This window comes from Columba livia, chromosome 20 (assembly GCF_036013475.1).
Source record: "Columba livia isolate bColLiv1 breed racing homer chromosome 20, bColLiv1.pat.W.v2, whole genome shotgun sequence".
NCBI lineage: Eukaryota > Metazoa > Chordata > Aves > Columbiformes > Columbidae > Columba > Columba livia.
Genome location: NC_088621.1, coordinates 2,736,653 through 2,764,237, shown reverse-complemented (window position 1 = coordinate 2,764,237; position 27,585 = coordinate 2,736,653). Strand labels below are relative to the sequence as shown.

The 27,585-nt window shown below is 45.9% G+C and overlaps 2 protein-coding genes across 6 annotated transcripts in view; both read left to right on the top strand.

Annotated features, from left to right (window-relative positions):
- Positions 1-125: 125 nt before the first annotated feature.
- DHX40 (DEAH-box helicase 40) lies at positions 126-15,065 on the top strand. Of its 4 annotated transcripts, none has more exons than XM_065036279.1 (17): positions 126-395; positions 1,092-1,237; positions 1,586-1,705; positions 2,824-3,054; positions 3,244-3,310; positions 3,924-4,055; positions 5,348-5,447; positions 5,868-5,954; positions 6,446-6,628; positions 7,149-7,229; positions 7,889-8,046; positions 10,097-10,211; positions 10,499-10,607; positions 10,915-11,009; positions 11,521-11,590; positions 12,002-12,230; positions 14,570-15,065. In XM_065036279.1, exons 1-17 carry the CDS (start codon positions 257-259, stop codon positions 14,707-14,709), a joined length of 2,202 nt encoding a protein of 733 aa, XP_064892351.1. In that variant the 5' UTR covers positions 126-256; the 3' UTR covers positions 14,710-15,065. The 4 variants fall into 4 exon arrangements, with proteins under 4 accessions (XP_064892351.1, XP_064892350.1, XP_064892349.1 ...); XM_065036278.1 differs by having other exon boundaries at positions 142-391; positions 14,573-15,065; XM_065036277.1 differs by having other exon boundaries at positions 142-391.
- A 2,597-nt stretch (positions 15,066-17,662) lies between these two features.
- The window catches only part of CLTC (clathrin heavy chain), a 30,829-nt gene continuing 20,906 nt past the window's right edge, over positions 17,663-27,585 (top strand). For both annotated transcript variants that reach the window (XM_065036271.1, XM_065036270.1), the window contains exons 1-2: positions 17,663-17,902; positions 25,734-25,941. In XM_065036271.1, the coding sequence (XP_064892343.1) occupies positions 17,861-17,902; positions 25,734-25,941 (250 nt within the window). In that variant the 5' untranslated portion in view covers positions 17,663-17,860. The remainder of the gene's footprint in view (positions 17,903-25,733; positions 25,942-27,585) is intronic.

Sequence of the window (27,585 nt, the reverse complement as noted above, 5' to 3'; positions counted from 1 at the left end):
GGCAGCGCACGGACGAGGGGGGCGGGGCTTGAGGTGGGGCGTGGCTTTGAGGTGGGGCGGGGCTTGAGGAGCAGACGGGTCTCGGGGGGCTGAGCTCAAGAAGGGGCGTGGCTTACTGAGGGGGCGGGGCGTTGAGGCTACGCGCGTAAACAGTAGATGTCATCAGCGTGCGGCGCCGCTTCCGGTCACGTGCAGGGTGTTGTACCCGAGGGGTCCGCTGGGCCCCGCGGGGTGTCCCGGGGCCTCCTCCGCCGCCATGGCGGGCACCGGCCTGCCCATCCGCCGGTACCGCCGAGCCCTGGTGGAGGCCGTGCGGGAGCGGCCCTTCCTCATCGTCACCGGCGAGACCGGCAGCGGCAAGAGCACGCAGCTGCCCAAGTACCTCCTGGAGGCAGGTAACGGCGGGGGGGACCGCGGGGACGAGCCCAGCGCAGCGCAGACAGTGGTGCTGTCCCCTCGGGGAGCCGGGCCGTGTGCGTGTGGGGAGAGGAGGCGGCTGGAGCGAAACTTCCAACTAAAACGATGTGTCCGTGTGTATGTGGTGTAGGAAACAGTTGTTTTGCAAATATGATAGGCTCAGCATCTCTCAGCAAAGCAATCTTTTTAATAACGATGTTGCAACACGGGGTGTTCTACCTAAAGGTAGGCACACATAATAGGGCAAAAAGCCCCTGCTTATATCCCCCCAAAATCCTGGCTGCAGTTTTCCTCCCCCGTTCCCCATTAGTTGATACTTCAGGGTTTACAGACCACCCGACGCCTGCCTCAGTTTACATACAATACCTTTCCCCTTATTAATCTATTTAAAATATGGATTCCTGGTAGTTTGGCTACCTTTCCCCCTAAATTAACTTGTAAATATAGTTATCAGTATGCATACAGGTATCAGTATATATTCTGGGAAAAGACCGTGTTTTACATAGTTTTACATAGTCTGATGTCTCTCAGTCCTTCCCCCTGCTGGGGTCAGGCGCCAGGTCCTCAGTTATGTAAAAACAACGTTTCCTCGTTAAATGTTCCTTACAGGTGCTGTTGCACAAACCGCCCCTGAGCGGCACAGCTCAGTGTCCCTGTTCTCTGTCCCTCCCCAGGCCTGGCGGAGCACGGGGCCATCGGTGTCACCCAGCCCCGGCGCGTTGCCACCGTGTCGGTGGCGCAGCGGGTGGCCGAGGAGATGGGCTGCTCGCTGGGCGGTGTGGTCGGGTACCAGGTCCGCTTCGACGACTGCACCAGCGAGGTAGGGCCGGGCTGCGCGCCGGGTGACGCTGTCAGGGGGGGTGGTGGTGGTGGTGGTGGCTCAGTTTGCTTGTAGAGGTGCCACCATGGGGTGACACGGCCCCGTTGCCTCTCCTGGGGCTTTGTGTGCAGGACTCCAAGCCTTTTCTGCCCCAGCTGTGGTGAAGCTGCAGTTGTATGTCTCATATAACTCACTTGATCAACCCAACAAGCAAAATGATGCCAAGCACTTGCGATGTGGTGCATAAGCCTCAGTGTGTGTTCTGGGCAAAAACGTGGGCTTCGTAGAAGCTTTTACTTTGAAGTAGAAACCCAGGATAACAGCTGAATGTCTAATTAAACCTTGCAGGATACTGCCATCAAGTATATGACCGATGGCTGCTTATTGAGGCAAATCTTAGCAGATCCCCTTCTCAGCAAGTACAGTATCATCATTTTGGATGAAGCTCATGAGCGGAGCCTCAGCACTGTGAGTGTCACCTTATATTTGTTCTTTTGAGTCAAAGTCTCTCCTTTACTGACATCTGCTTATTCCTTTCTTTCACTTCTGCACAGTCCCCAGGGATTTTGGCTGACTTTCCATGGATACACTTTATCCTTTTGCTGTCCTAGGACCATACAATTGCTTCTTCATTTATTACGTGCTGCATGATCTGAAAATCAGCCTGTAATCCTGTTGGAATTGTGGTAGCTGTTGCATTTGAAAGCAGTTTAAACTTGGCTGGTTATTGGATACTTTCCCAAAATTTCCAGGAGTTTGAAGCCAGCACAGTGAACACAAACTTAAAATCCTAACTTAATTAGAATCCTAATGGAAAAACAAACACACACACAAGCAAAACCCTGAAACACCTCTCTCACTCTAAGGCATAATATGTCTTAGGGATGTGTTTATGACTGTGCAAAGAGATTATGGGTTTTGGGGTCATGGAAGTATCGAGACTGACCTAAGTACCAAAAGTTATCAAATGTCACTCTCACCCTTCCGTGGCAAACAAAGAGACTCGGGTCAGTCAGTGCTCAAGAGATTGTGTTGTGTATCAACCCGCCAGTCCAGCAAACAACGTACCAGTCCAGCTGGGGGCAAGGGAACACGCTTTCTGAACCCCAGTTCTGCCCTCGCACATCTGCGGGTATTGCAGGTCATTGAGCCAGGGTGATGTAAACAGTAACTGCTCCATTGCCTGCTTCTTACTAAAAGGAGCAGGTTTTTAATCCAGAGCACTGCAGAGGGAAAGAAACTTGCTGAAGTCATAACAACAAATAGTACAAAAAAGGTGATGACTTTTTAAAGTGGGTCTGTGGTAGTTGCTTGCAAATTACTTGACCATGTGAGTATAAAAAATGAAAACCAAAGGATTTTGAGCTACACACATTCTGTTTATAGGCTGTGAGAAGAGCTGATAAAAAATGGATTAAATTGTGCAAAACAGGGTAAGGGTGTTTATTCTTCTGAATGCTTAGGCCCTGAAAATGTGATTTTCTGTCTTCACTATATCAGTGGCAAACATGAGTCAATTCCAGCTTTGTCAGACCCTTCTAAAAAAACTGGGGTACTAACATAAGTCGCCTCTGTTTTTCCATCAGGATATTTTATTTGGTTTGCTGAAGAAACTGTTTCTACAGAAGGAACCAGCAGGCAGAAAGACGGCCATGAAGGTGGTGGTGATGTCAGCCACCCTGGAGGTGGAGAAGCTCTCGGAGTTCTTTGGACACTGCTCAGTGCTGCATATTCCAGGAAGAAGTTATCCCGTCAAGGAGATATTCTGCAACCTGCTCAGCCCGCGGGACACGGGCAGCTCTGCCTATGTCACAGAGGTCTGGCCTGGTTTACTTCGTTTCTGTGTTCTTGGGGTCTTTCACAGATGATAATTGTAACAAGAATTAGCTGGTGTATTGCTGTGCTCTTGGCGTCTCTGCAGAACTTAGGGAAGAATTGGTACGATGAGTTTTAGAAAGATTGGGTGAGATTCCAGCTGTCACTGGCTTGTTTGCTGTTTGTTTCAGGCTGTAAAAGTGACACTGGATATCCACTTAAATGAACCAGAAGGTGACATCTTGGTTTTCCTGACAGGTGAGCATTTTTGTTTCGATAGCTGATGGTTATTACGGTGAAGCGTGGCATTGCCAGCAAAACCGTCCATCCTTCCAAGGACTCTATTTTATCCCAGAGCAGTGAGCAGAGAAGGGAAAGCTGCAGGTTGACACATGTAGTCCTGTGAAATGACAGATTTCAGAGCATGTTTAGGTACGACTTTGCCTATGAGATCAAGTAAGAAAAATATTAATATAAAAAGAAAAAAAAAGAAAAGAAAAAAAGAAAAGAAAAATATAAAATATTAACTTAAAAATTTGCATATACTAATTTCTTCATGTGCCAAATTTACTCTGCTGGTGTTGTCTATGTGTTTTATTTTGGTGTTAATTCAGGAAGGGAGAATTCCTTTAGCTGCTAAACCCCACACCAGTGTGCGGGCCAGGCTTATGCAGTTCTCTCTTGGTGAGAGGCACTGGGGAAAGCCTGGGTGTCACCTCCTAAATGAACTCTCACAAATATTGCTTCCTCGTTGTAATGGTGTTGATGACTCTGTAATATTGGCAAAACAATCTTGTTTGAAAATGTTGCAAACTTGTAGGGCAGAGTTTTAACTGTGTAGGTTGCTTAAATGCTCTTTTATATTTTTTAGGTCAATTTGAGATAGAGAAAGCTTGTGACTTACTTTTCAAGAAAGCAGAATCCATCGATTACCGGTATGAAGTACACGACCGGTCTGTTGAAGGCCTCCTTATCTTACCGTTGTATGGGTCAATGTCAACAGGTAAGAGCACGTAATGTCACATGGAACTTAATTCACATCTCTGTTAACTGCAAGAGTTGTTATAAACAACATCCTAATAAAATATTCCTGTTGTGATTGGAAAAAATGGCATTCGTGAAACCATTTGTTACACTGCTATAGCACTATTCTGTTGGGTTTTTTTGTGGAGGTCATAAACTATTCTCAAGCTTCAGCCTCCAGTTAAAATTCCTGTCCACTGGAAATGGCTTCACATGGCGTCGGGGTCTCCAGCTTAGGAAGGGATATCCTGTCACTCAAAGTTCAGATGTCTTACTTAGGCCCTCACATTTTATTTTACGTGGAAAAGCTATTGCCAGCAGGTTTTTGGTGATGAGAGCAGACCTGTAAGGGAAGATAGTCCAGTGTGACACAGCACAGAGAAGTGCAGGTTATCGGGTGAGTCAGTCTGTTTTGTTTGGCAGCAATACCACAGTTAGTTTCGAAGAGTTAAAAACAAAGGCCCTTTGACCTTTGCTGCACGCAGACACTGTGTTTTCAGATGAACTCGATGGTGAAGTGCGTGGGTGTAGTTCGTAGAATGCCAAGAGGCTGAATAAGTGTAGAGAGGAGCAGGGCGGCCGGTTCCAGGCTGAGGGGAGAGATCTGGTGACGATCTGCAGAGAGGGAGCAAAGCTTTTACCTTTTTGAAAGAACAAAATCAAAAATTGCATAAAAGAAAGGTGTAGCTCCTTCTTTACTCAATGATTTGAATATTTCTATATTTGAATATTTCTAAATACACAGGAGAGACCTTTTGTCAAAGAGATGTTGATGTTTTTCAAGAATAATAAGGGAGAAAATCTAAGGGGAGAGTTTAATTTCCACCTCCCTTTTTTTTTTTCCCTTGGAAAGCCAAATGAATTCATGAAAGCTGCATGTGCTGCTTTGTTACATGGTAAAGTATTTGCTGGAAACACAGGGGGCTTAACTGATATTCACCTTCACTTTAAAACCCTTTAAATCCTTCACGAAGATTCTATTAAGACCAGACGTCTTGTTTGTTTTTCCTGGCTCTGGGTCAGGAAGTACCCAGGAGAATTCGCCTTTCTTGATCTCAAAATCTTCTTGAGTATGCAAACAATAAAGAAGATATTCTCTGATTTCGGACGTATGCCAAAATAATATCAAATCTATATTTTAAAATGTTAGGTGATTCACTTTCTAATTTCATCCAGATTACTTTTTGCTACGTGTTTGGGTAAGTTTGCACAGTGTTCGAGATGTGGTTTGAAATCCGAGCAAACAGCTTGACTGACTACCTGTCATTTCAGATCAACAGAAAAGAATATTTTTGCCAGCTCCCACGGGCGTCAGGAAATGTGTGGTGTCCACAAACATTGCTGCAACATCTCTGACGATTGAGGGAGTCAGGTACTGTTTCCTATTCTTCATAAAAGCTGTAAGAGAGGGAATAATTCAGAAAATTCTACTAGATTTGAGAAAAGACATCTGACATCCTTCTGCTACTATACCTGCGAGATTATTACCTGTTGTATTTTTCGTGTGTGTAATGAATAAAAAACCCCTTGATATTATTACAGATAACTAATATTATTGGACCCTAATTTGAAATCAAATCTCATCTCTACTAATCTTGAGTGTGAGAGGTTTTATTTGTAACATCCCGTAGACTGAACAGTGTCAGGGCTGCAGGTGACCAGCCAGTTCAACTGTTTGCAGCGGTTGTGGGGCAGACGTGTTCTTGCTCTGGTCGTGTGCCCGTGGCAGTTATGTACCTGTCTGCTGAGGCCTCTGCTGTTCTCCTCTCTGACAGAGTGTGACGTTTTTCAGGTACGTAGTGGATAGTGGATTTGTGAAGCAGTTGAATCACAACCCCCGAGTTGGCTTGGACGTACTGGAGGTGGTTCCCATTTCAAAGTAAGTTTTTTAAAAGGTCGTTTGCTTGGTGTTCCTGGGAGTTGCTCTGACACTACTGCGTACCGATTGATCTTTGAAATATGAAAAAAGGAGGGGCGGTGGCTTTGAGGCTCCCTAATTTAAAGCCGTTTTGTTTGCTCCTAAATAGAAAGTGGTTCAGGACATTGTATTTCCTATAAGTTACAGGCATTAAGAAGGAATTACAATGCGTTGTAGTCTGAAGAGCAGCTCACACGTCAGCTTGTGTTTGCTGAACACAGCAGCCTGATTAAGAGAAATTTCAAACCATCTTCCCTTGCACAGGAATTCTTCTTCATTCTGCTGGTTCTTGTATAGCTGGATTTCTCAATTGCTGCGCAGTATAATATATCTTCCATCTACAAGCACGGAAATTGCTGCTATTTATCGTAACTACAGTGGGGTTTTTTGTGTGATAGCAGAAGGGATCAAGAGTTTGAGGCTTTTTTTCCCCCGTCTGTCTGTACTGGCAGGAGCGAAGCAAAGCAACGAGCTGGCCGAGCTGGCCGGACATCATCCGGAAAAAGCTACCGGCTCTACAGCGAGGAGTTCTGGGAGCAATGCATGCCCGATCACACGGTCCCCGAGATCAAGAGAACCAGCCTGACATCCGTCATCCTGACCTTGAAGTGCCTTTCCGTGCACGATGTCATCAGGTAACCCCCATGGAAGGGGGATTATCGTTTTCTCACGGAGTCTCGGCAGCGCAGGCACCAGCAGCCTGTTGGCAAGAGAAGGGATTAGGTCCCTGGCCAACTGTGACACTCCAATACAATCAGCTTTTCTGCTCTTCTCCTCAGTCTGTAGTTCCAGGTTGGATCTTGAGCTCAGGTTCAGTTAGAGAATCTGCCAAAACTAACTCCTTGCCTCCAAAATTAAATACTTAATACAGTTCCTTTAAAATATTGAAGTTATGTCCCAAAAACTTCACCTCTGGGGAACTGTTCAATTTTCGGATCGCACGTGTGCAGAAAATAAAGCTTGTCTTTGCGTCTGCCGTGCTGGGATCTGTCACCATCGTTCTTCAGCATGAAGCTTCGTATGTAGGAACACACCCGTGCACTTTGGTCAGAAACCTGGATTGGAAGGTTACAAAAGTGTTTTAATAAATATGAAAATTAACAAAGCTATACTGAGTCTGAACAGTGAGATTTTCTACTTCTTTTTTTACTATAGATTTCCCTACTTGGACTGCCCTGAAGAAAGGCACATTTTAGAAGCTCTCAAGCAACTCTACCAGTGTGATGCTATTGACAGGTAAAAAATAAAAGGGTGTAGTCTCTACAAGAATTGAGAATCTAGTGGTTTAACTGGTGTCAGTGAGTTGTTCATGTGCACTGAAGGACTTCCCCCAGCAGTACAATAGGTTTCCTTATTAGAGCAGGAAGTTAACTACTGGGTTTTAATATACTTTGTGTAAAATTAGCGTTAGGGCATGGCTTAGGACTCGAGAGGTGCAGATTAAGTTATCCGCATTGTCCTGGAGTTCCTGAGTGACCTCAGACAAGACCTCAGCTCTGAGCGCGGTTCCGACAGCAGCTTTGGCGTTTGCTGTGAGCCCCATCCAAGAACTCCAGGCAGGAAGCGAGATCTTATCCTCAGCTTCCAGGAATTCTTCTTGCAAAAATATACATCTTAGGCATCTGATACACATGAAAAGCTGGTTTTGCCTGCCGTGAAGCAGGCATAAGCAAACTGGAGAAGGGTGAAACATTCTTTGGCTAGGGAGGCTTGTGGTGTGGCCAGCACCCATCTGGGCACACACAGACTGTGGAGTTAGATCAGTCCAGAGGGAAATGCTGCTTTCTTGCTCTTTTTCTGTATATGTTGGCTGACATTGTGCGTGCATGTTCTGATTTACATTTAAACGTGGTTTTGTTGAGCCTGATATTTGAATCTTGGTTTCCTGGGATAAGGAGAGGCCACGTGACAAGGCTGGGTGAATTCCTGGTGCAGTTTCCCCTCCCTCCCAACCTGACCTGTGCTGTCATCAAAGCTGCTTCTCTCGACTGCGAAGATCTGCTGCTTCCCATCGCAGCCATGTTGTCTGTGGAAAACGTCTTCATTCGTCCAGGTGGGAAACCCCATCGTCCCAAAGCAGCTGCGGATGGGTGAGGAATTGTGCTTGCGCAGGGCTGTCTCAGGCAATGGTGAGGCCGCACACACCACTTCACCAGGAGGCCTTTTCTACAGGGCTTTTGCTCTCAGTAGTTTTCAGTGCTAATAGTTTGTGAGGCCACAGTATCTTGTAGATGTATCTCAAGGTTATGAAGTGGGAACTGATGCTGTATTTTGTGCGTCCTTGAGAGTAAGGATGCTCTGGCCGGGGAATAAACTGGTTTTAGTTGGGCCAAACACTGGTGGGAGACATATGTATTTACCTTAAACTAATGTTTTAAATAACCCTTACGTTGCTGTGTGAAGAAGGTTCCTCAAGGAGAGTGCTTCGTCTCCCAGAGTGTATTGTACCAGATCTGTAGTGAAGAATCATAAGATTAAGACAAATATACAATGGCACTTTACCCATATGCTTTACAGCTTTCTGTGGTCTTGGAGTCAGGGCATATTGCACACTAGGAATTGGTAACAGTGATTCCAAAGGCTTCAAAATAGCGTGGAATTGGGTTGCGTTTGTCCCAAGGCTGTGAGCTGGAACACAACATATGACTGAGCGAGTGGATTGCTGGGAGGTCATGAGAGGGAAAGCTGTGTTACAGCAGGGAAAAGAGAAAAAATACCCAAAACCACCAGAAAACCAAAATACAGCACAGCAGATGTCTTGCTGTTGGTCTAAGTACAGTCAGCTGATTTGTTTTTAAGAGATGGGGTTGCCTCTGGATTGGCTTTTCTGTTCCATAACTCTGTTTAACCATATTACCTTTTAAGTTACTGTGAGAAGCTCAGCTTCATTTCCAATGTTTTTCTAAACGGAAAATGTAATTCTGCTGTGGTTCCAAACTAACACCTCTCACCAGCGCTAAACTCAGTCTCCCATGTCCTCCCTACTCTCTCCTTTCCCCTCCAGTCCACCCCCAACCTGTCGCCCCAGCTGCGCTACATATATAGTCTTTATGTGTGGCACAGCCTTTGTGGGAGACCTTTGTCCTTTCTAGTCACTCATTGGCTTTTGTCCAGTTATCTCTGTCGTCTATTAACCGTGCCCGTTAGTGCAACAGCTAAAGACCGTGCTGGCAGTGCTGATAGCCTGGGTCCTGCTCTGGGGTTTTTCCCTTTCCCACAAATGTGCTTGTGCTTTCCCATCCTCCACATGGCGATGTGCCCTTGTTATCTGGTCAGCGAGCTAACGCACACACGTTCGTTACTCTCCGGCAACCCCGTACACCGGGACGCAAACACAGAGACTCCCATCGTGAAGGAATTTGCTTACGGGTGATATGTGTATGAACGGGCCTCCTTATTTGTGATACCAGCAAACTTCTGCCGTCCCCTGCAGCACAGCAGCAACGCGCTGGCATTTGCAGCCGTATCCCTCTCTAGAAAGGGGGTGGGTTGTGCTGGGGAAGAAAGTCTTTGGGTTGAAACTTGAAATAACACTTTGGAGGTGTTGGTTTTGCCTGGTACATTCCTAGCATTTAGTGAGGGCAAATTCGCACTGAACTCACAGATGACATTTTTTCGAGGCTCTTATTTATGTTAAGGCCCCCCCTTAGTGCGGCACTTGAGCACTAGGACAAAAGCAGAGTTAAACAGATGAGATGTGCCGTGATGGGGTGCTTTCAACAGTCTTGTTATTTCTCCCAGAGCAAAACTTTCTCTGGATCCCTGTGAGCTGTTTGTTTAAAGCTGCTGTTGCACGTTGGCATCTGAGTTGGTTGTGAGAGCGCAATATGTAGAACCTTTCTTTCGGAGAGACGAGAAGTCTTCATCTCTAGTGCTGACTGATGAGATTAATCACAGATTGAATAACATCTACGTGTTCTCGTTCAGCCACAGCACAAGGGGAAAGAACTGTAAATGCAGGTGTGGAGGAGACAAATCTAAAAATAATGTGAATAAAGAGCCAGGACTGTCAAACACGCTTTGGAGAGATACTAACAGAAAATTAAGTAGGAGCGATAAATAGAAATGCCTTTGTCGAAGTGAGATATAACTTGCTTCCTCAGGTGATCCTCAGAAGCAAAAGGAGGCAGAACTTCAACACCAGGAACTTGCCTCACAAGTGGGAGGATGCAACGACTTTGCCACCCTCTTAAATATTTTTGAACAGTGCAAAGCAAGGTATAAAACGATTCCTTACAGTAAGTGGTTTTGCATTGCTCATAACCCTCAGCTCCTGATGGTTTTTAAATACATTGTGTATATGCACATGCATGTACATGTACCTAATTGCAGATTTATTCCTTGTTGGGATCTGAAGTTTCTATCAAGACACTTATTATTTAAACTCACAAAGTATCTGGCTGTGTAGGTTGCCTTCTTTGTATGACCATAACAAAAAATAGAGGCAATTTTCTGCCTTCAGCTTACAAAGGGCTTCTTTATAATACAATTATTTCTATTCTCAGCAAGTCTCCTTCAGCTTGGTGCCACGAATACTGGATCCATTGGAGAGCTTTAAAGTCTGCTTTTAGTGTGGAAAAACAACTTCGGGAAATAATCAGTAAACTGAAACAGGTAAAAAATGTAATTTTTATATACGATTGAGTTATATAAGTTTATATTTGAGACATGTGCTGGACCACTGAGCTTTTGCCAGATGGCTGCTGCCTTTCTCTGGTAGAAACTATTCCACTTAGGTTTTTATTAGAGCATCCTTGTTGTAGGTATGGTGGTGATTACAAGCAAGAAGGAGGGTTTTCCTCCTTTCCTCATGGTTTTTGCAGGGTGAGAAACCCAGAGTTTAAAATCCATTGGATGGAGGGGCCATAGCCCCTTTTTCTTTAGGAGATATCCTGATTCATGGTGTTTTTTCTTTACATAGCTGCCAGACTTCCCTAAAGAGACATTTGAAGGCTCCAGAACTGAGATTCTCAGAAGATGTCTATGTGCAGGATACTTCATCAACGTAGCTAGGAGGTAAGTGATAAAGTGTGGAGAACGGAATGGAAAAGGTATTATGCACGTTCTCTAAAGATGCAGCTGCATGTTGAAATGGAGCAGTCGGGCTGTTGACAGCAGCAACTGCAGCTGCAGGTGATGTTTCTGCGCGGGGCTGGCAGCCCGGTGGAGTCTCTGGTTTGACTCTCATTACGTTCCTGGAGAAGAAATGAACTTGAAGGCTGATGAGTAGTTCCAGATACTAAATGAAAAGGCTTGGAAATGCCCAGTTACCACGGCTGTCAAAGATTTCAGTCCCAAAGCCTGCTTATTATTATGTTGTTACATCTGCAGTGTTACTGTGGTAAATTAGATTGTATTTTATTCCTCATTTGTTTTTTTACAGTTTAACTCTGGAAGGATATTCCTCTGCGTATATATTTGAGTATTTTCTTCTGTGCTGCTGCTGATTTGCTTAGTTGAGTGTTGCTGTCTAATCACAGCAAAGTATGTTGCATTATACATTTATTTCTTTTCACAAACTTTTCAGATCTGCAGCCAGGACATTCTGCACGATGGATGGACACGGCAGCATTGTCTATATCCATCCCTCATCTACAGTAAGTTAACAAATTCTCTTAATAAAGGAGCAGAGGATCTAGACGAGGAATAAGAGGCAGGTCCCTGTGAAATCTTCCTCTTCTTTTGGGCTCGTGCTAATTTGTGGCCAAGAGAAGCACTGTTGCAGGGTTCATTTTGAGAGCAGGGAGGAGCCTCACTTCTTCAAATTCAGGAAATGTTTGGCTTATGAAAGGAGTGAGACACAGACCGAGCTTTGTCTCTGCCTCTTTGGATTTCCTGGGCAATTTTAAGAAAGTCATTTTGCCTCCATTTCCCTGTCTGAAAGTTAAGGTAGTATCAGCTTTATGCTGTTCTTGCACCTGAAGCAGTGGAAGATATTCCAATGGAGGGTGCTGTAGAAAGAAAAGTTATTTTTTATCAGTACTGAAGTAACATTTTCATTTGTTCAGCTGTATAACCAGGAGACTCGCCTCGAGTGGATCATCTTCCACGATGTCACAGTGACATCCAAAATCTATGTCCGGACAGTGTGTCCCGTTCGCTATGAATGGGTCAAAGACTTGTTGCCCAGATTGCATCAAATTGATGCGTATGAACTGAGCAGTGTGGCGCGTGAAGAAGTCACCGAAGAGGAAATAACCAAGTGGAAGCATAAGGAGGAGCTGAAAAGGCAGCATGGTGAGCACCTTACTAGTCCATATTTACGGGATGTGTAGTTTTCTTGGTTGTTGTGGGACATGTGTGTGTATATTATATCACTGAACGTGTTCTGGACTGGCAGGTGTTAATCTGGATGTGCTTAACACATTTGATATGTGTAGCTTTAGGTGTTTTCTTGTCTTACTACAGCTCTGCGATCCCTATTTTCCTGCCTCGGCTGTGTGTGTAGTGGTGTTTGCATACCGGTTCTTGCTGTGCCTCCCCATTTATAGCTGACAGGAGCAGGAGTTTAACACAGAGCTGGATAAAAGCATTTTGAGTCTAACCACTGTTTAAGTTTGCAAAAGGTATCTAGCCATAGATAACCAAAATAATACTGTCCTGAGAGGGAAGGGTCCTACGGGCTGTGAGGGGAGAGAAAAGAATACACAAGGCAACCCAATAAACCGTCCCAGAAAACCCCACCAAACAAAAAGCGTAGAGGAAAAACTATCACATTTTGGCGAATGTCTCATTCTGACAATGAACTTAATGCCATATGTTTAAATAGTTTTAATTAAAACTGGTGCCTGCTAACTGATCTGGCTGCTTGACATTCTTTGAATTCTTCTGTCAGCAGGTTTTGTAAAGCAGCCAAGTATTCAAAGGGCCTCTCTACTCCCAACTGATGCTTCCAAACCATTAATGTACAGTGCAGGCACTGGCAATACAGATTTTCTTCCATTTCCTTAAGAATAGAAAAAATGTAGACCAGCATCTCTTTCTGTCCTGCATTATTGTGTAAAACAACCATTTTAAATGATAAAACCATGAATTGGATTTGGTTATAAATTTGCTGGAAAGGATATTCGTGTTATTGGATAACACAGAGGAGCTTCATCTATTTATCTGAAGTCCAAGGAGCTGAGGTTTGTTCTCTTTGTCCTCCCTGAGCTTTTTGACTTCACCAGGCAATACTAAATTCATCTGAGATTAACACTGGCTTTACAGATGTTGTATTTCTTGGAACTTCATGAAAATAGGTGGTCGAATAGCTGACAAAGGCTTCCCTAGTGCCCGGTGGAAGGGCCGCAGCATGAGCTGAATTACTATTTGACTCCATGACAGAATAATCACAAATCTTCCAAGAGCGAATGTTGATTAAAGCTTCTTGCTCGTATCAAAGAATCTGGCGCCCGGCCCCAGAGACCTCGGAACAGGCCGCAGTAGCTGCTTTATTCACACTATAATTAAGTTTTTGGAGCCTTTGAATGATTTTTTTTTTTTTAATTATTGTTTTAAATTTTATTTTGAACTGAAAATATTTCTTGCTTTTCTTTCCTTCTGGGAGAAACACTCCCAAGGTCGCAGCTCAGTGGGAGAATGTGCGTTTCTAATGGTGTCTGATCTGGAGTATTGACTTTTCCCACTCCTTTATCTGTGTGTTATCCTCCCTCTTCCTCCTGCCTCTGCACATTTTAAGATAGTTTAGTCTAAGCTTTTTTTTTTTGTTTTCCTGCTGCCAGTGCTGCCTCTTTCCTGCCTAAACTGAGCGTGAAATGTGTTCTATGGAACCCATTGCTTCTCCAAATTACACAAGATGCATAACGTGTTACAATTAAAAAGAAAGATACGCATTTGGGGGCGCGATGAGCCCACCTGCAAATACTGACATGGGAGTTAAGGCTTTTATTTGTATCTCCCCACTGTGGTACAGTTTGTCCTCTCTGGAAGTCATTCCAATGACTGACTGGGACTTGAAAATCATTTGAGATTCTGTTGGGGGTTTTGGGGTATTTTGCAAATAGGAGCAACTGGAATCACAGTATCACAGTATGTTTGGGATTGGAAGGGACCTCCAAAGCTCATCCAGTGCAATCCCCCCATGGAGCAGGAACACCCAGATGAGGTTACACAGGAAGGTGTCCAGGCGGGTTGGAATGTCTGCAGAGAAGGAGACTCCACAACCCCCTGGGCAGCCTGGGCCAGGCTCTGCCACCCTCACTGAGAAGAAGCTTCTTCTCAAATTTAAGCGGAACCTCTTGTGTTCCAGTTTGAACCCATTACCCCTTGTCCTATCATTGGCTGTCACCGAGAAGAGCCTGGCTCCATCCTCCTGACACTCACCCTTTAGATATCTGTAAACATGAATGAGGTCACCCCTCAGTCTTCTCTTGTCCAGCTCCAGAGCCCCAGCTCCCTCAGCCTTTCCTCACACGGGAGATGCTCCACTCCCTTCACATCTTTGTTGCCCTGCGCTGGACTCTCTCCAGCAGTTCCCTGTCCTGCTGGAACTGAGGGGACCAGAACTGGACACAATGCTTTTGGGTTTTTGTGACACAGAAGAGTACATTTCTCTTTCTCTCCTCTGCCTCCAGAAGGAACCACAGACAATTCTGCAAAGAAGATGGAGAGGAGGAATAATGATAAATCAATCCTGGATGCCCGAGCTCGCTACCTTGAGAGAAAGCAGCAAAGAGCACAAGGTTTAAGCGGCGCAGTGAAAGAAATGGGATGATCCTCGGGGCTGCTCTGCTCCCGCTGTGGGTAAAGGCCGTTCAGCGCAGTTGTTCGGGTGCGTTTGCATAATGCAAACTGAGTAACTGGAAAGAAGGAAAACTTCTGCTTTGCGTTAAGTCGGAGTGCCGAGGCATAAAAACGCAATCTGCCTCTGCTGCATCCAGCAAGGAAAAGTCACCAAGAGGAGTTTTGTTGCTGCGTGTCACTGTCAATGGTTTAGTGGCCTGAAATGTGGGTGAAGACATGGTTCTTACTGTGGTGCCAATTCTGTGGCATTCAGTCAACTTGGAAAGGTCTCGGTGGTCTCAGTGCCATGATTAATAAAACTTTATTTGTTTTAATTATTTTTCCAAAGGAGTGGAACTGTCACTTTTTATCCATTTTACTTTGTACGGTTGTGGCTGTACAATCTTCATGCTTATACATTACTCAGGAAAATGTGTAGGAATTGGTGTTAATGGTGGAACCATCCTGATCTCAATTCAAAAGGGCATTTACCACTGTCGAGGGTTAAGATTGCGGGGTGACAATAAAACCCTGGCAGATGTATTGTTAACCCCCTCTTCCCCCCCCCAACTTCCCCCTCCCTCTCCCCCCTTTCCACTAAGGAGAGGTGATTGGGAGGAAAAGAAGGACAGAGTGAAGAGAGTTGGAAAAAATTAAAGATGTTTTATTAATGCTACTAATAAGAATAGAGAAAATAATACAAAATATACAAAACCAATCTTGAAAGTCTCAGCAACTGCAGAGCCGGCACCCAAAGTCCTGGACTGGACTCTGCAGCCAACCGGAGCTGGATTCAGTCTGTCACTGGGCCTCAGTTCACAGGGACGACTCGCAAGGTCCTCTCCTAATGTCGGCCATAAGCAGAAGGGAAAAGGGCAAAAAGGAAAAAAGGACGAGATCCTCGTGATCTCGCACTTCTATATGAAGTATTCACGTGAATGGGATGTTATACACAGTTGGTCAGTTTCTTGGTCACTTGCTTCTTGTCACCCCTCTCGTGACATGTCCATCCTTGCTTATCAATAACTTCACATTCCATTGCTAGGTTTACCAAAACATGTGTCTGGTTCTCCAGGAAAATGCAGTTAATATGAAGCTTTAGCTGACAGGCAAAATTCACTGAAAGAGAAACTTGTTTTTAGCAAAACCAGGACAACCACGTGCATTCTCTGTCCCAGGCACTGTTGTTCCTACTCTGTGTTGTGCTGTACCATGTACAGCGATGGGTCTGGGTGAAGAAGTCTTTGTATGCAAAGTGTTTAGTAAATGTCTTCACATTCCTGCTGCCAACTTATAATTTTTGTCAGGGGTGACTGTGTGTTTTCTATTTGGAAAAAAGCCAACCCAACACTCGGCCAGGTTCTGTCCTGCAGTCGGTCAGCAGGCCCTGCTGTCCTGTGGGCTGCTCTTTTGGATTTATTTCAAAATAGATGCATTTTGGTCGGAAGAACAAGTGTTTCAAATGTGTCGAAGCTATACATAAGGAAATAATAGCTTTTTTCCTCAATGGAAATACATAAGAAAGCAAAGAGCTGCGATGCTTTGTCACTGTAAAGTTTGTTTCTTTCTCAGTGAGGAGCTAATCCCCTACTGCCACCTTAATAACCCTAAAGTATTACAGCGCTCTAGTGCGGAGTTTGACTATTTTGCTGGGTTTTTTCACGTTCAATGAGTAACATTTTGCATAAGACAATTTCCAAACAACGGGAAGAATGTCATTTCTCATGTCTCAGTTGTGTGCGCCGTGTGTCACCGTCCATTGCTTTTCAGATAACCAGCTGTTAATGTCGCCTTGAGAGTAGGTGCAAAATGTTTAGCATTCCCCCTGTACTGCCCAGGCTGTAGCTGATCATCCGCTCTCAGAAACCTTGGAATTCTCTTCTGGGCAATACAACATTATTCTTCATAAGGAAGGCAGTTTGATAACTGTCCCTTTTATTTTGTTTTCGATTTACATGTGCAATGTCATAGCCACTTGCAAGTCAAGTGACATCTGCACCACGCTTGCCTGGGGCTGTGCATCTGTTGGCAGAGCTCTGTGCTTTTAAACTTTTATTAGCAAGGGAGGTTTCTTCCCTTTGAGTTCCAGGGCTCCTCAGAGGTTTTGAAGTGATGAATTTAATACAAAATGCTACAAGGCAATAACTGTGAGATCGCAAAATAAAGACAGATACAGAAGCCGTGGTTGGGTCCGCAGGGGTCCCCGTGTGTTCCTCTCCGTAAAGCCCTTGGAAGCTGCAGTTCTCGGGTAAAAAGTGTGAAGTGTCACCTGTTTGCAAGGGCTGGAGTTACATTGTGAGTTAATGGACAGCAGGAGGAGATTTGAAGTTTCAATATGTTACTGTACTTATTAACAGAGTGACATGGGAAGCGGCCCGTCCCTGGAGTTCCAGCCTGCAGCTCTGGTGATGCTCACTCACACCCCGTCATTTACGGTCCTTCCCCATTTTGTTTTCTGGTTTTAATTAGGATTAATTAGGAAAAGCACACCCTCTACCCATTAGGGTGCTGTGCAGCAGCAGAACAGCGAGCCTGACACCCGGGATGGTGGAAACACCGCGGGCAGAACCGGAGCGGGGGCGGGCGGGGCTGCCCGGGGTTGGCGGTGACCGGGGAGGCCCCGGGGCCTTCAGCCGCCGCCCGTCTCCATAGCAACCACCCCGGTCTCCATGGCAACCGCCCCCAGCCCCGGGCGAGTCACCTTGTCCGGCCGCTCCGGTCCCGGCACGTGACCCGCCGCGGCGGCGAGCGCGGAGCGGAAGTGACGGAGCCGCACCTCGGTCGCATGATGTGGCAAAAAAAAAGGTCGGGGAGGGGAGGGGTGGTGAAGCGCCAAATAGTCCCTTCCGGTGGCGGATCCGTCCGCTGCTCCTATTGGTCCCGCGGCGGGTGAGTCACGCCGCTCGCCGGGATCCTTCCGCCCGGCCGGCGCAGTTAAGGCGGGTCCCGGCAGGTGAGAGCAGGCCTCTTCCTTCCGCGGCGGTATCCTTCCGCCGGTGGGGGCAGCTTCCGGATCGCCGCGGCTCTCCCTGCTCGCTGGCCCGTTCCGCCATTGCGGTCCCGCTGCCCCGCGCCGCCCGGACCCCGCTGAGGTGCGACTCTGGTCCGGCCTCGGACTGGAGCCCCAGCCCGCTGCCGCCGCCATGGCCCAGATCCTGCCGATCCGCTTCCAGGAGCATCTCCAGGTGGGCGCGGAGGGGCCGGGCCGGGGGAGCGGGTGCTGGGGCGGGCGGGCGGGCCGCTCCCTCAGCCGGGGAAGCCGCCCGGGACTGGTGATGGGTGTGGGGCCCCGGGCTTGTCCGCGGGCCCTCCCCGAGCGCTGTGAGGCGGCCTGCGCTCCTCGGCGGCGGGGCGGCCTCCCTCCCTCCCTCCCGCGGGCCTGGCCGCTGTCTGTTCCCGCCGCGCCCGAAGGGCACCTTCCCGTCCTCCCGCGGGGAAGGGCCGGGGCGCTGCGGGGCCGCGTGTCCCGGGGAGGCGGCGAGGGGCCGAGGCGCGGCCGCCGGGCATCCTGCGCCCGTCCCGTCCTCCCCCCGTGGTTTTCTCGCTCCGGGGGCTGCGGGCGGCTCGTCCCGGGGCTGTGGGCGCCGCTGGCGCCGGGCCCGCGGCAGCACCTGCTGGGCGGTGCGGCGGTGGGAGGGGAGAGTGCGGGTGGTCCCGAGGGGGGAAACCCGCTGCTGCAGGGGGCAGCGGGAAATCACCGGGGAGCCCACGTTGTCTCTGTGTATCGCTTAATTTTTTATATTTTCTTCAATGAAGCTAGGGCTTCTTGAAATCGTAAGGGCATATTAAATGGCTTTATTGACGTCCTGACTTGTAATGTCATCTTCTGGAAAGAAAAAAAACCCACATATTGCAGTGAAAGGTAGAAGTGACTGCGGGCTGCCCTGCGGTGCAGCCGTGGCAGTGCAGGCGCAGGGTGCCAGCTCTGCCTGGTGCCCGGTCTCTGCCAAATCCTAGGTTTGGGTGTCATTAAACCATCACCAGATGGTTTATTTCCAAGTGATGGCTTTTAGGTTTTTGTTTTAAGGTGACATTCTAAAGCCACTAGTAACAAATTCTCAAATAGCTCTGCTGCAGGAATGCAAGGTTACCTTCTCAAGTAAATAAACGTGCAAGTCCAGTGTCTCTTGGCGAAGCTGGAACACAGGGAGGGGTCTGGAAGGAGTAACGTAGTTGTGCAATGTGCACTTCTATCCGAGGAGTCTATGGGGCGAAGTACTACGAGCTAAGCTTCTCTAGAGTTGCTGTAGCTGCAATTGTATTAAGTTTGGCTTCACTGCTGAGGAGTGTTTCTTGAGGAGAACTAGTATAATAGGGGTTATATTGACGTAGCTAGGCAGGGTCTCCTGGCTTCTATCAGCCCACCCACAGCCCCGCTTCCCCGGGATGTCAGGGTCTGGATGCGGTTTGTGCTCATTGGGAATGGTGGGCACTAACATAGTGATGGGTTTGTATGGTTTGTGGTGATTCTTTTCTAACGCAAATGGAAAGAGTTTGATTTCTAGACACCTTGTCAAAGGAACAATTGCAAAATACTTATTTTTGTCCTGTAAGTTACCACCATCCATAATGTTATTTTTAGATTTTAAAAAAAATGCTGCCATGATTGTGTTCTAGCTAGCTTGTTAACTGTTGAGCATTGGATAATTCTACTTCAGTATCAGTTTAAAACAAGGCCAGAACTTGTAGCTTAGGTGTTGCACTAAACTCTGCTTTAGTGGGCGGCACTGGCTGAAGAATCTCCTGAGTTGCTCAGAGCTGAAGCTCCGGTCGAGAGTTCTCGCTGGTAATGGTGTAGGCTGGAGCCAGGTGTTGAGAAGGGTCTGTGTACGCAGGTGAAACTCATCCCTATGGGTAGCCCAGCACTTAACAGAGTATTGTGGAAATGCATCTATGATACATTATTTAAGATACAAACACTGCATGTGACCCACTACAGGTCTCTAATGACACAAGTACTGTTACGTAAGGAAACTCATCAGCTTCACTCTAGAAGTGTTGACAGGTTTCAGGCCAGCACTACTGTGGAACATGACTGTTCTGACCGAAGTCTCTTTTATCTGTCTTTGTGCTTTTCTTTTTTTTCTTCTATTTTTTTTTTCACCTATTCCTGCTTAATGTAGAGCCCTGGCTTACCCAGGATGTTTTACAACTGCATATACAAGCTGGTCTTTCATAAGACTGGGTGTCCAGCCTTCTGAGCCTACGTGCACGTGTCTCTTGCCTGTAACGCTTCAGTTTGCTGTATCTACTGAACTTCCTCATTGCCTTTCATTGAAAAAATTCAGAGGAACTTGAAATCTTGGAGGTGCTGTTTTCATGCTGAAACTTCTGACTTGCTGTTGGAGTAAATCTTGAGAGAGGAAACATTGATATTGGTCCAGAACTCTTTTAGTGTATTCCAGGCTATTCATAGGATGTCCTCAGGGACTCAAGAATACAATTTCTTGAACTGTGCCTGACCTACATTGTCCGGGGAAACTCGTCATACAGGTGTTGCACAACACTTGCAGGTTTGTAGTTGCTGCTTGGCCAAAGTGTTCAACGGCAGCTGTGTTCATCAAAAGGCAGGTGGTGGTTATGAATGGGAAAGTTCTTGCAAGTCTACTATTGAAAGTTGCTTATAATGAGAAGACTGGCAGTCAGCACTACATGTAGTATGACACTAGTTCCCTATGAGTCCACTGCTGCAGGTCAGAAAATGGTCGAGTAACTGGACAAAGGTTGTCCCGCTCTCCAGTTTCAGCCCCACTGTGCTGCGTTGCGCTGTCCAAGGCACACGGGTGTTATCTTTGTGTCAGCATCATGGCTGGTGACATGGGAGTGAGGAGTTACAGGCTCCAGCAGCCCTGTGCTGTGTGCTGCTCACTGTCTTGTCTCTTGGGTACATAGTACAGTGGGTTTGTACCCGTAATTTGGCCTGAAGATCTAGTCTGGGCCTGTAAGGTCTGGGAAGCAGTTAGCTGACGAGGACTAAGCAAGCTTTCTGGGTGGTTACTGAGTGAAGTCTTAACAAAACGTGCAGTGAGGCTTCAGGTCTTGTTTGTGTCCCATTGCATTGCTCTGAAATCTCAGTAGCTGCAGATACGTCGGCTGTTATCTGTGCGTTGTCTGTTGTAGATGTCTGCCTTGCCACAAACGAACGTCGGCATCGCGCTGTGGAGAAGCTTTTTCTTGGGAGTTTTCAAGGAGAAACTTGATTCCTGTGCTATCAAAATTACCGGACTTGTGTTATAAAACTTTATAGTGCTTCTTCTTTCTTTCTAAGTAGCCATGAGGAAACAGTCTACTGGGCAAGTAGTGGGAGGTCAGAGTTCAATATGTTGAATAATTGCAATTCTGGCTGCTCCTGTCCAGGTTTTAGGGATTCCATAAGTTGATGCCTTGGTGTACTTGAGGGTGAAAGTAAAACGAGCGCTTGCAGGTGCGTGGAGCTTTTCTGAGGTGATGGGTTTCTGATGAATAAGAAGCAACCAGACGAATTAGCAGGTGGTGAACTGTGATTGCCGTTTAATTTCACCACACTACCCTGAAATATGTAAAAACAGAAGTTGCATCAGGCACACCTCTGTACTGGTGTGACTTAAGGCATTAATAAATACTCTTCTGAACCTAAATATATATTTTTTAAAAGGAAGTTATTCTGTAGACTTGTCTAGACAGTACAGAAAACCATCAGCTCATGCTGTGCAGTTATGCTGAGACAGAACCACCCTTCTAAATGAGGAAAAGGGTTCTGGTATCTATTGGTCACTGATGGAAGAAACCTGAGTGGCAGCTCTGCTGTTCTGGTGTGGTGGTGCTTGGGTGGCCTCAGAATCATAACGAGCTGTGCCACAGAGCGAACAGAATAAAACTGGACAGCCAAGGCATCATAGAATACAACTTAGAAATTTGCTACTTCACTATCAATGACAAAAACCAAAACGTTTCCATGGATTGTGCTGCTAGCGAGACAGTTTAATATAACCTAAACCACTAAATCTCTGCTATAACAGCATTAGTTTGAAGCAGTTAAGTCCTTTGTTGATATTTTAGGGCAGGGGCCACAGGACTGCTGTGCCTCCTGATGTTTTGGTGGGCTGCCTGTCCTCCGCTGCTTAGCGGGTCCGAATTCCTAAAACTAGACAGCTCGGAGCATTCGTACAGAGGGAAAAGCTGTAACAAAGGATGCTGCGAAGAATTGAAGTGAATAGAGGAGTGTGTGTGTGTGTGTCAACTAATTGGATAGGAACAATTAGTTAAGCGGTTGATAAGCTGTTTCTTTTGGCGTCCCTCACAGCAGGTACTCAAGTCTTGGTGGCCATGCTCATTAGCACTTCGTGCTGGGGCTCTGGTGATTTAACCAAAGATACGTAGGGGCAGCCAGTGGTTCTGAGCTCAAGTTTTGGCAAGTATGGTCTAGCCTGACCTGTAACAATCACTCAGTGTGGCTGTGGCTGCTGAGACTGGACGGCTACCTCAGCCTATGGAGGGTGAGGCAGAAAATAGGAAGGATATAGAAACAGAGCTCTTGAACATCGTAGAGGTCTCTTATCTGTTGAAAACACAACTTCCTAGCCTGTCACAAGCTGTAACTCTTACCTTGCACTGGTAAACATGAAGCACTTTGGAGCTGGTGACTGGCCCTGGGACTCCGGTGTTACAGAACTGCAGGCAGTAGCTCTAACAGATTGGCACAGATATAAATACTTTGTGTGGCGTCAGTTTTGTGTTTAAGTTTCACGTATGGAATTAAAGAATGGCTGAAATATAGCCTGGTGCCTGCCTTGTTTGGTCGAAGCCCAGTAAAGCAAGGCCTTGCAATGGAGCTGACGTGACTCGCTGCACTTCAAGGAGCTCTGCGCTTCTCCAAGGACTGGGAATATTTCTGTTCGCTGGCATTTCCCAGCTACGTGATTTCTTGCCGCGTGTAGATAAGGAGTCTCTGGACAGAGACTGAGCAGCTGCTAGTGGCTTCAAGAACAGTGGTTATATCCTGTCGAGGTGAAATGCGCGCTCAGCAGTTCTGCGCCCTTCCTCATAGGCAAGGAGAAATTATTTGACAGCTAAGCAAAATGTCACACGAAAGCGAGTGTTCCAGGAAGGGGTCAACAAAGAGACTCTTGTCAGCAGTTTTACCATTCAGTTTGATGTCAAACATGCGTGTAATACAACAGCTTTTCTGGGTAAGTTACCAGGGATGTACTTGAATTATCTTCCAGTCAAAAATAATTTTAGTAATCAGACTTCTACTTACCACGTTATAATGATTCACCTCTCAGGTAAATGTTGACATAGAATTTGATGGTTCAGTACAGCCTGCAATTGACTGAAGTATCCAACCTCGAATTAAATGAATCCTTCAAGGCAACGTCTTTGAACAGAGTTGCTGCTGTCTCTGGCGGCTGCTTTCATGGTTCCACTCTAATGGAGCAGCTATTTCGCAGAACGCTTTCTTTTCAACATGCTTTCAGGAGACTGGTATAACTGAACTTACCAACAAGTGCTGGTGTAAAATAACTTGAACTGTAAATGGGTTGCCCAAGCACAGCTAGCAAGTTCTGCTTTCGTATCTGCTTGAAAGGCAAGGAAGTGGTTTTCATAGTATAATGCAGGAGTATCTTATTCCTTCTTTTTTTGCCAAGCCTTTAAACTTCTTCCTGAACTGGTGAAAGGTAGTGGACCTTAAATGTGCAATATTAAATGTTTGGGTTTTTTTCCTCTATGGTAAGAGAAGGGGTAGAAAAATCTGCTGTAAGCCTCTGTACTCCTTTAGTTGTAGTGTAAATTTAGGAGTGTGCACATAAAATAGTATTGACATTTTCATAATAAAAGCCTCCGAATAAATACCTGCTGTCATGTCCTCTAATAGCAATCTTAGTCTCTGTTTACTTTGCTCAGCTTTACAGACACTCCTGCCTCGCTCACCTGAACTTTAGCCTCCTGGGGGAAGGAAATAACCTATAGTACAGGGACGGATCTGTACTCTTCAGAGTTCTGTGCATCGGGTCTGAGTACAGCCAACAGAAGTTACCATCGGCCTTGGCAGCTGAGCAAAGCAAGTGGCATTCTTGGCTGGTGACACTTGTGTGATCAAAGCCAGAGACTGTCATGGTCAGAATCAATGTCCTGCCTTGGTGCTTGAAGCAGACTTGGGTCTGTTGAGATTAAAAGATGAAATGTTGGCAAAAAGAGCTTGTGTACTTAAAGACCTCACTGATGCTCATACCTCCATCAGAAAGCTTCTCCAGGCTTTAGAGCTCCACTGCTAATCTAAATCTTTTCAAAGACATATCTAACCTTTGGAAGTGGACTTAAGTTTAAAAAGGACTGCATCTTCTGCTGATAACTAGGGTTGGCTATCTCAGACATGACACCTAGCAGATGGCAGTTAGATCATGATTAAGATGATTAAGTCTTGCCATATCTAAGCAACTTTGATACTGTGGTTATGTCTAGACCTCCCTGAGAGGTCTGCCATCTGCTAGGACTTGCTGCTTCGGTTTGTTCTGTTGACAACGTTGGAGTATAGTGCTGTGATTTACTGCCAGGCGGAGTACTTGGCACTCTGGAACTACCCTCCTCTACCAAATTAACAAGGAAACTGGTTGCTTGATAAATGGCTTTGCACTTGTTAAGCTTGCAACCCTAGCAAAAAGAAATGCCACATCCTTGTAAGTCTCTCCAGCTCTACCAGATGAAACTCTTACAACTTTAAACCTTGTCTGTGTGCAGGGGTGTGCCGGGGTTGCGTTCAGCCCAGCCCATGTGGAAATACCAGGTGTACCTGGGGTGCACTACCCAAAGAGAGGTGTGAAAGGGAGGATGTAGATCATCCATTGAAGTGTCTCTTGGGAGGCTGGTTCTGCTAACTTGGTGTGCCACAGCTTAGATGTTACTTGTTCCCTGCATGTGCTGAGAGTCTGAGCAAAGGGAAGTGTAGTAAAACACCCTGTTTATCAGAAACCGTGAGGAGGCAGGAACGGAGCAGCTGGGGCGTGGTTGTCTCGGAGCTCACACAGAGCACGCCTGATAAGAGCTTGGTGTTTTGCTTCAAACGAGTACAATAGTACTCAAATGGCTTTGAAGGTCTCACCCTTCTTGGGGGACCTTGGCCTTGAAGTTTAAACAGTGTCCCAGAAAGAAAATGGCTGAAGTATTAGGAGTGATAACTCCTCGAGCAGTAGAAAACTGATCTTGAGTCTTTAAGGGGTATCCACTGTGTATCTGTATGTGGGGTCAACTAACCATTCTGTATTTCCACTGTTAAAAATGGAATAAACTTTGTTTTGCTACTGACAACCTAATATACTAGCCTGTTGCAAACACAGTTAAGTGATATTGTAACTAAACTGTGTTTAGTTGCAAGCCATGTTTAAAGCTAAGCGTGCAAAGGTTTACAGAAGCGGACTGGCTCAACAGAAAAGGAGGTGGTTTATCAGGTTCTTCTGTCTGTGGATGACCCATTTCTGATTACTGCAATAGTGTCCATCTCATATTTGTTAGCTCTGCCTCCTGGGTGCTGTGCAGCCTTGGTGCTGGACAGGACTAGGCTGATTGCTAGACAGGTAGCTTTTTTTAACTCTACAGGGATAAAGATAAAGCTCAGACGCTTCACGTGTGATGTTAAGCTTGAAACAGTGATAGCTGCCAAGCTCGATAGAATGAGTGGAAGCAAAGCTGGCGAGAGTGAGCCCTGAAGCCACAGCTCCATCACAGCTGCTGGAGAAGGCAAGTTCAGTGTGCCTTAAGCCATGTGAGGGGTTCAAAAGCTGAGTTCTCAAAGCCATAGGTTGTAAATGGACCTTGAAGATGAGATACCAAGTGCTTGAATGCTGCAGGGCTTCTTCAGAAAGCCTGCTGGGCTGAAATGGAGTTGGACAAGAACTTGTGTGACATGATGTTATTGGGTAGTATGGTTATATTGTCACAAAGATATGTGAAGCCTAGTTATCTCTTGTGACTTTCACAGAAAGCTGTTTGTGACTATACTAAGATAGTAACAATGCTAAACCGTTTTTTTTCCCCTTCCAGCTCCAAAATCTGGGAATCAACCCAGCGAACATCGGGTTCAGCACTCTGACAATGGAGTCTGACAAATTCATCTGCATAAGAGAGAAAGTAGGAGAACAAGCTCAAGTGGTGATCATTGACATGAATGATCCCAGCAACCCTATTCGACGACCGATTTCAGCAGACAGTGCTATCATGAACCCTGCCAGTAAAGTCATTGCATTAAAAGGTATGAAGTCTTGATAAAGAAATGTTTGAAGTGGATGGAGAGCTTTCTGTTTGACTGACTTAAGTTTCTCAGGCAATTTATGTGGGTTGATCCCTCACCAAACTTCCACAGCTTAATGGGAACTTAAGTTTTATGTGTGTTTCAGTTCTTCTGAAGGTAGCTGGGCTGTAAGTTTCAGTTAAGGCTTCCCTCTATTTGCTGATCATTAGGATGAGTTTTTTGCTTCAGTAAGAATGCTTACAGCTTCTGAGCTGTGAGAACTGGAGGGAGAGCTCAGGCTAGAGGTTCCAGAAGCATCTTGAAGTCTGGAATCACCTCAGGGGGAAGTGAGACCTGATCTCTTAAGTGTATGAGGTCTATTAACTAAGCCTCTCTTTACAGAGAGGAAAACTAAGACTGGGGAGGAGGGTAAATATTGCTGAAGGCCTCAGTCTGGCCTTGCTGGAAGAGGCTGGTGCACCAGTTTGTGCATATTTATTGTATCAGTCAGCGATAAGAGAAGTAAAACTATGCAGGGAAGACCTGTGGAGCGGATAAAGCACAAGGTCAGCTAACTTGGTATCTCTGGTGATACAGAGAGCATGCATTCCTCTGGACTCTCCAGAAATGTTAATCTCTTTCCCAAGAGGCCCAAGAATCTCAAATAATGTCACCGTATAAATGCATATAATGCTAATGGAAAGATTTATATGTGTTCAATGTAATTTAAGTTTGACTTTAATACTGTGCTACTATTTTGTCACAACTTTAATGCTTTCTTATGTGTGCAGATGGTGAGTTATTTCGATTGACTGTACTAGTTTCTGTCCTGTCTTATGAAAAGAGAAAGCAGAACCAAATAGCTCAGATCTACAGTGTACATGGCTGAACAGTGGTGTTAAGCAACCGAAAGCCTAAAATTCTGAGGTTTTTTTGTGCCCTCCCAAACAAGGGAATCCTTAAGATTCAGAAAATGAATCCACCCAAGAACTTGAAGTGTACTTAAGCTATCACGATCTTGATATTATGCTTTTTATAAACAGGACTGACCCCTTTAGGTCTAGATTTTGCCCCTTAATATGCCTTACATAGCATGTAGGACACCTGCTACTTGAATGCCATGTCCCTTGGCTCTAAAGCTCCAACTGCACTAGAGATGGAAACAAACTGCTGGTCTGTAGCCTGAGTAACGCTGCCGTAGACAGTCTGCTCCGAGGGTGGGAGAAACTCCTGAACCTGCATCTTATGTCAATAGCTGAACTAACGGTGGCTTCTGATTAAACCAGTGCTTGGTGAGTGAAGGCACTTGCCCACATGGCATCGTGACTTCAGCAAGCTGAGTTACAGTTAGGAACTGTAACAGGTGTTCTGACTTGCACCTAGTTTCACGTGATCTTTAATATTCCTCCTGGGCTATGCTAGCATGTGCTTCAATAGCTGTCTCCTAAAACGAGCAGAAGTTGGTCAGAACCTTCCTTCTCACCAGGAAGAAATAATTTCTTATATGCCACGGGATTGTTAAGACTCTGGTACAAATGACTGCAGGTGGCTGTTCAGGATGTATGTGTGGGCCAGTCTGTGTAATTCGGAGAGTTTTTCCTCCTATCTTCTAGAGCTTGTGTTGGTCACTAGATTCCTTTCCTTGTGCAGTTTCTGTTAGTCTGT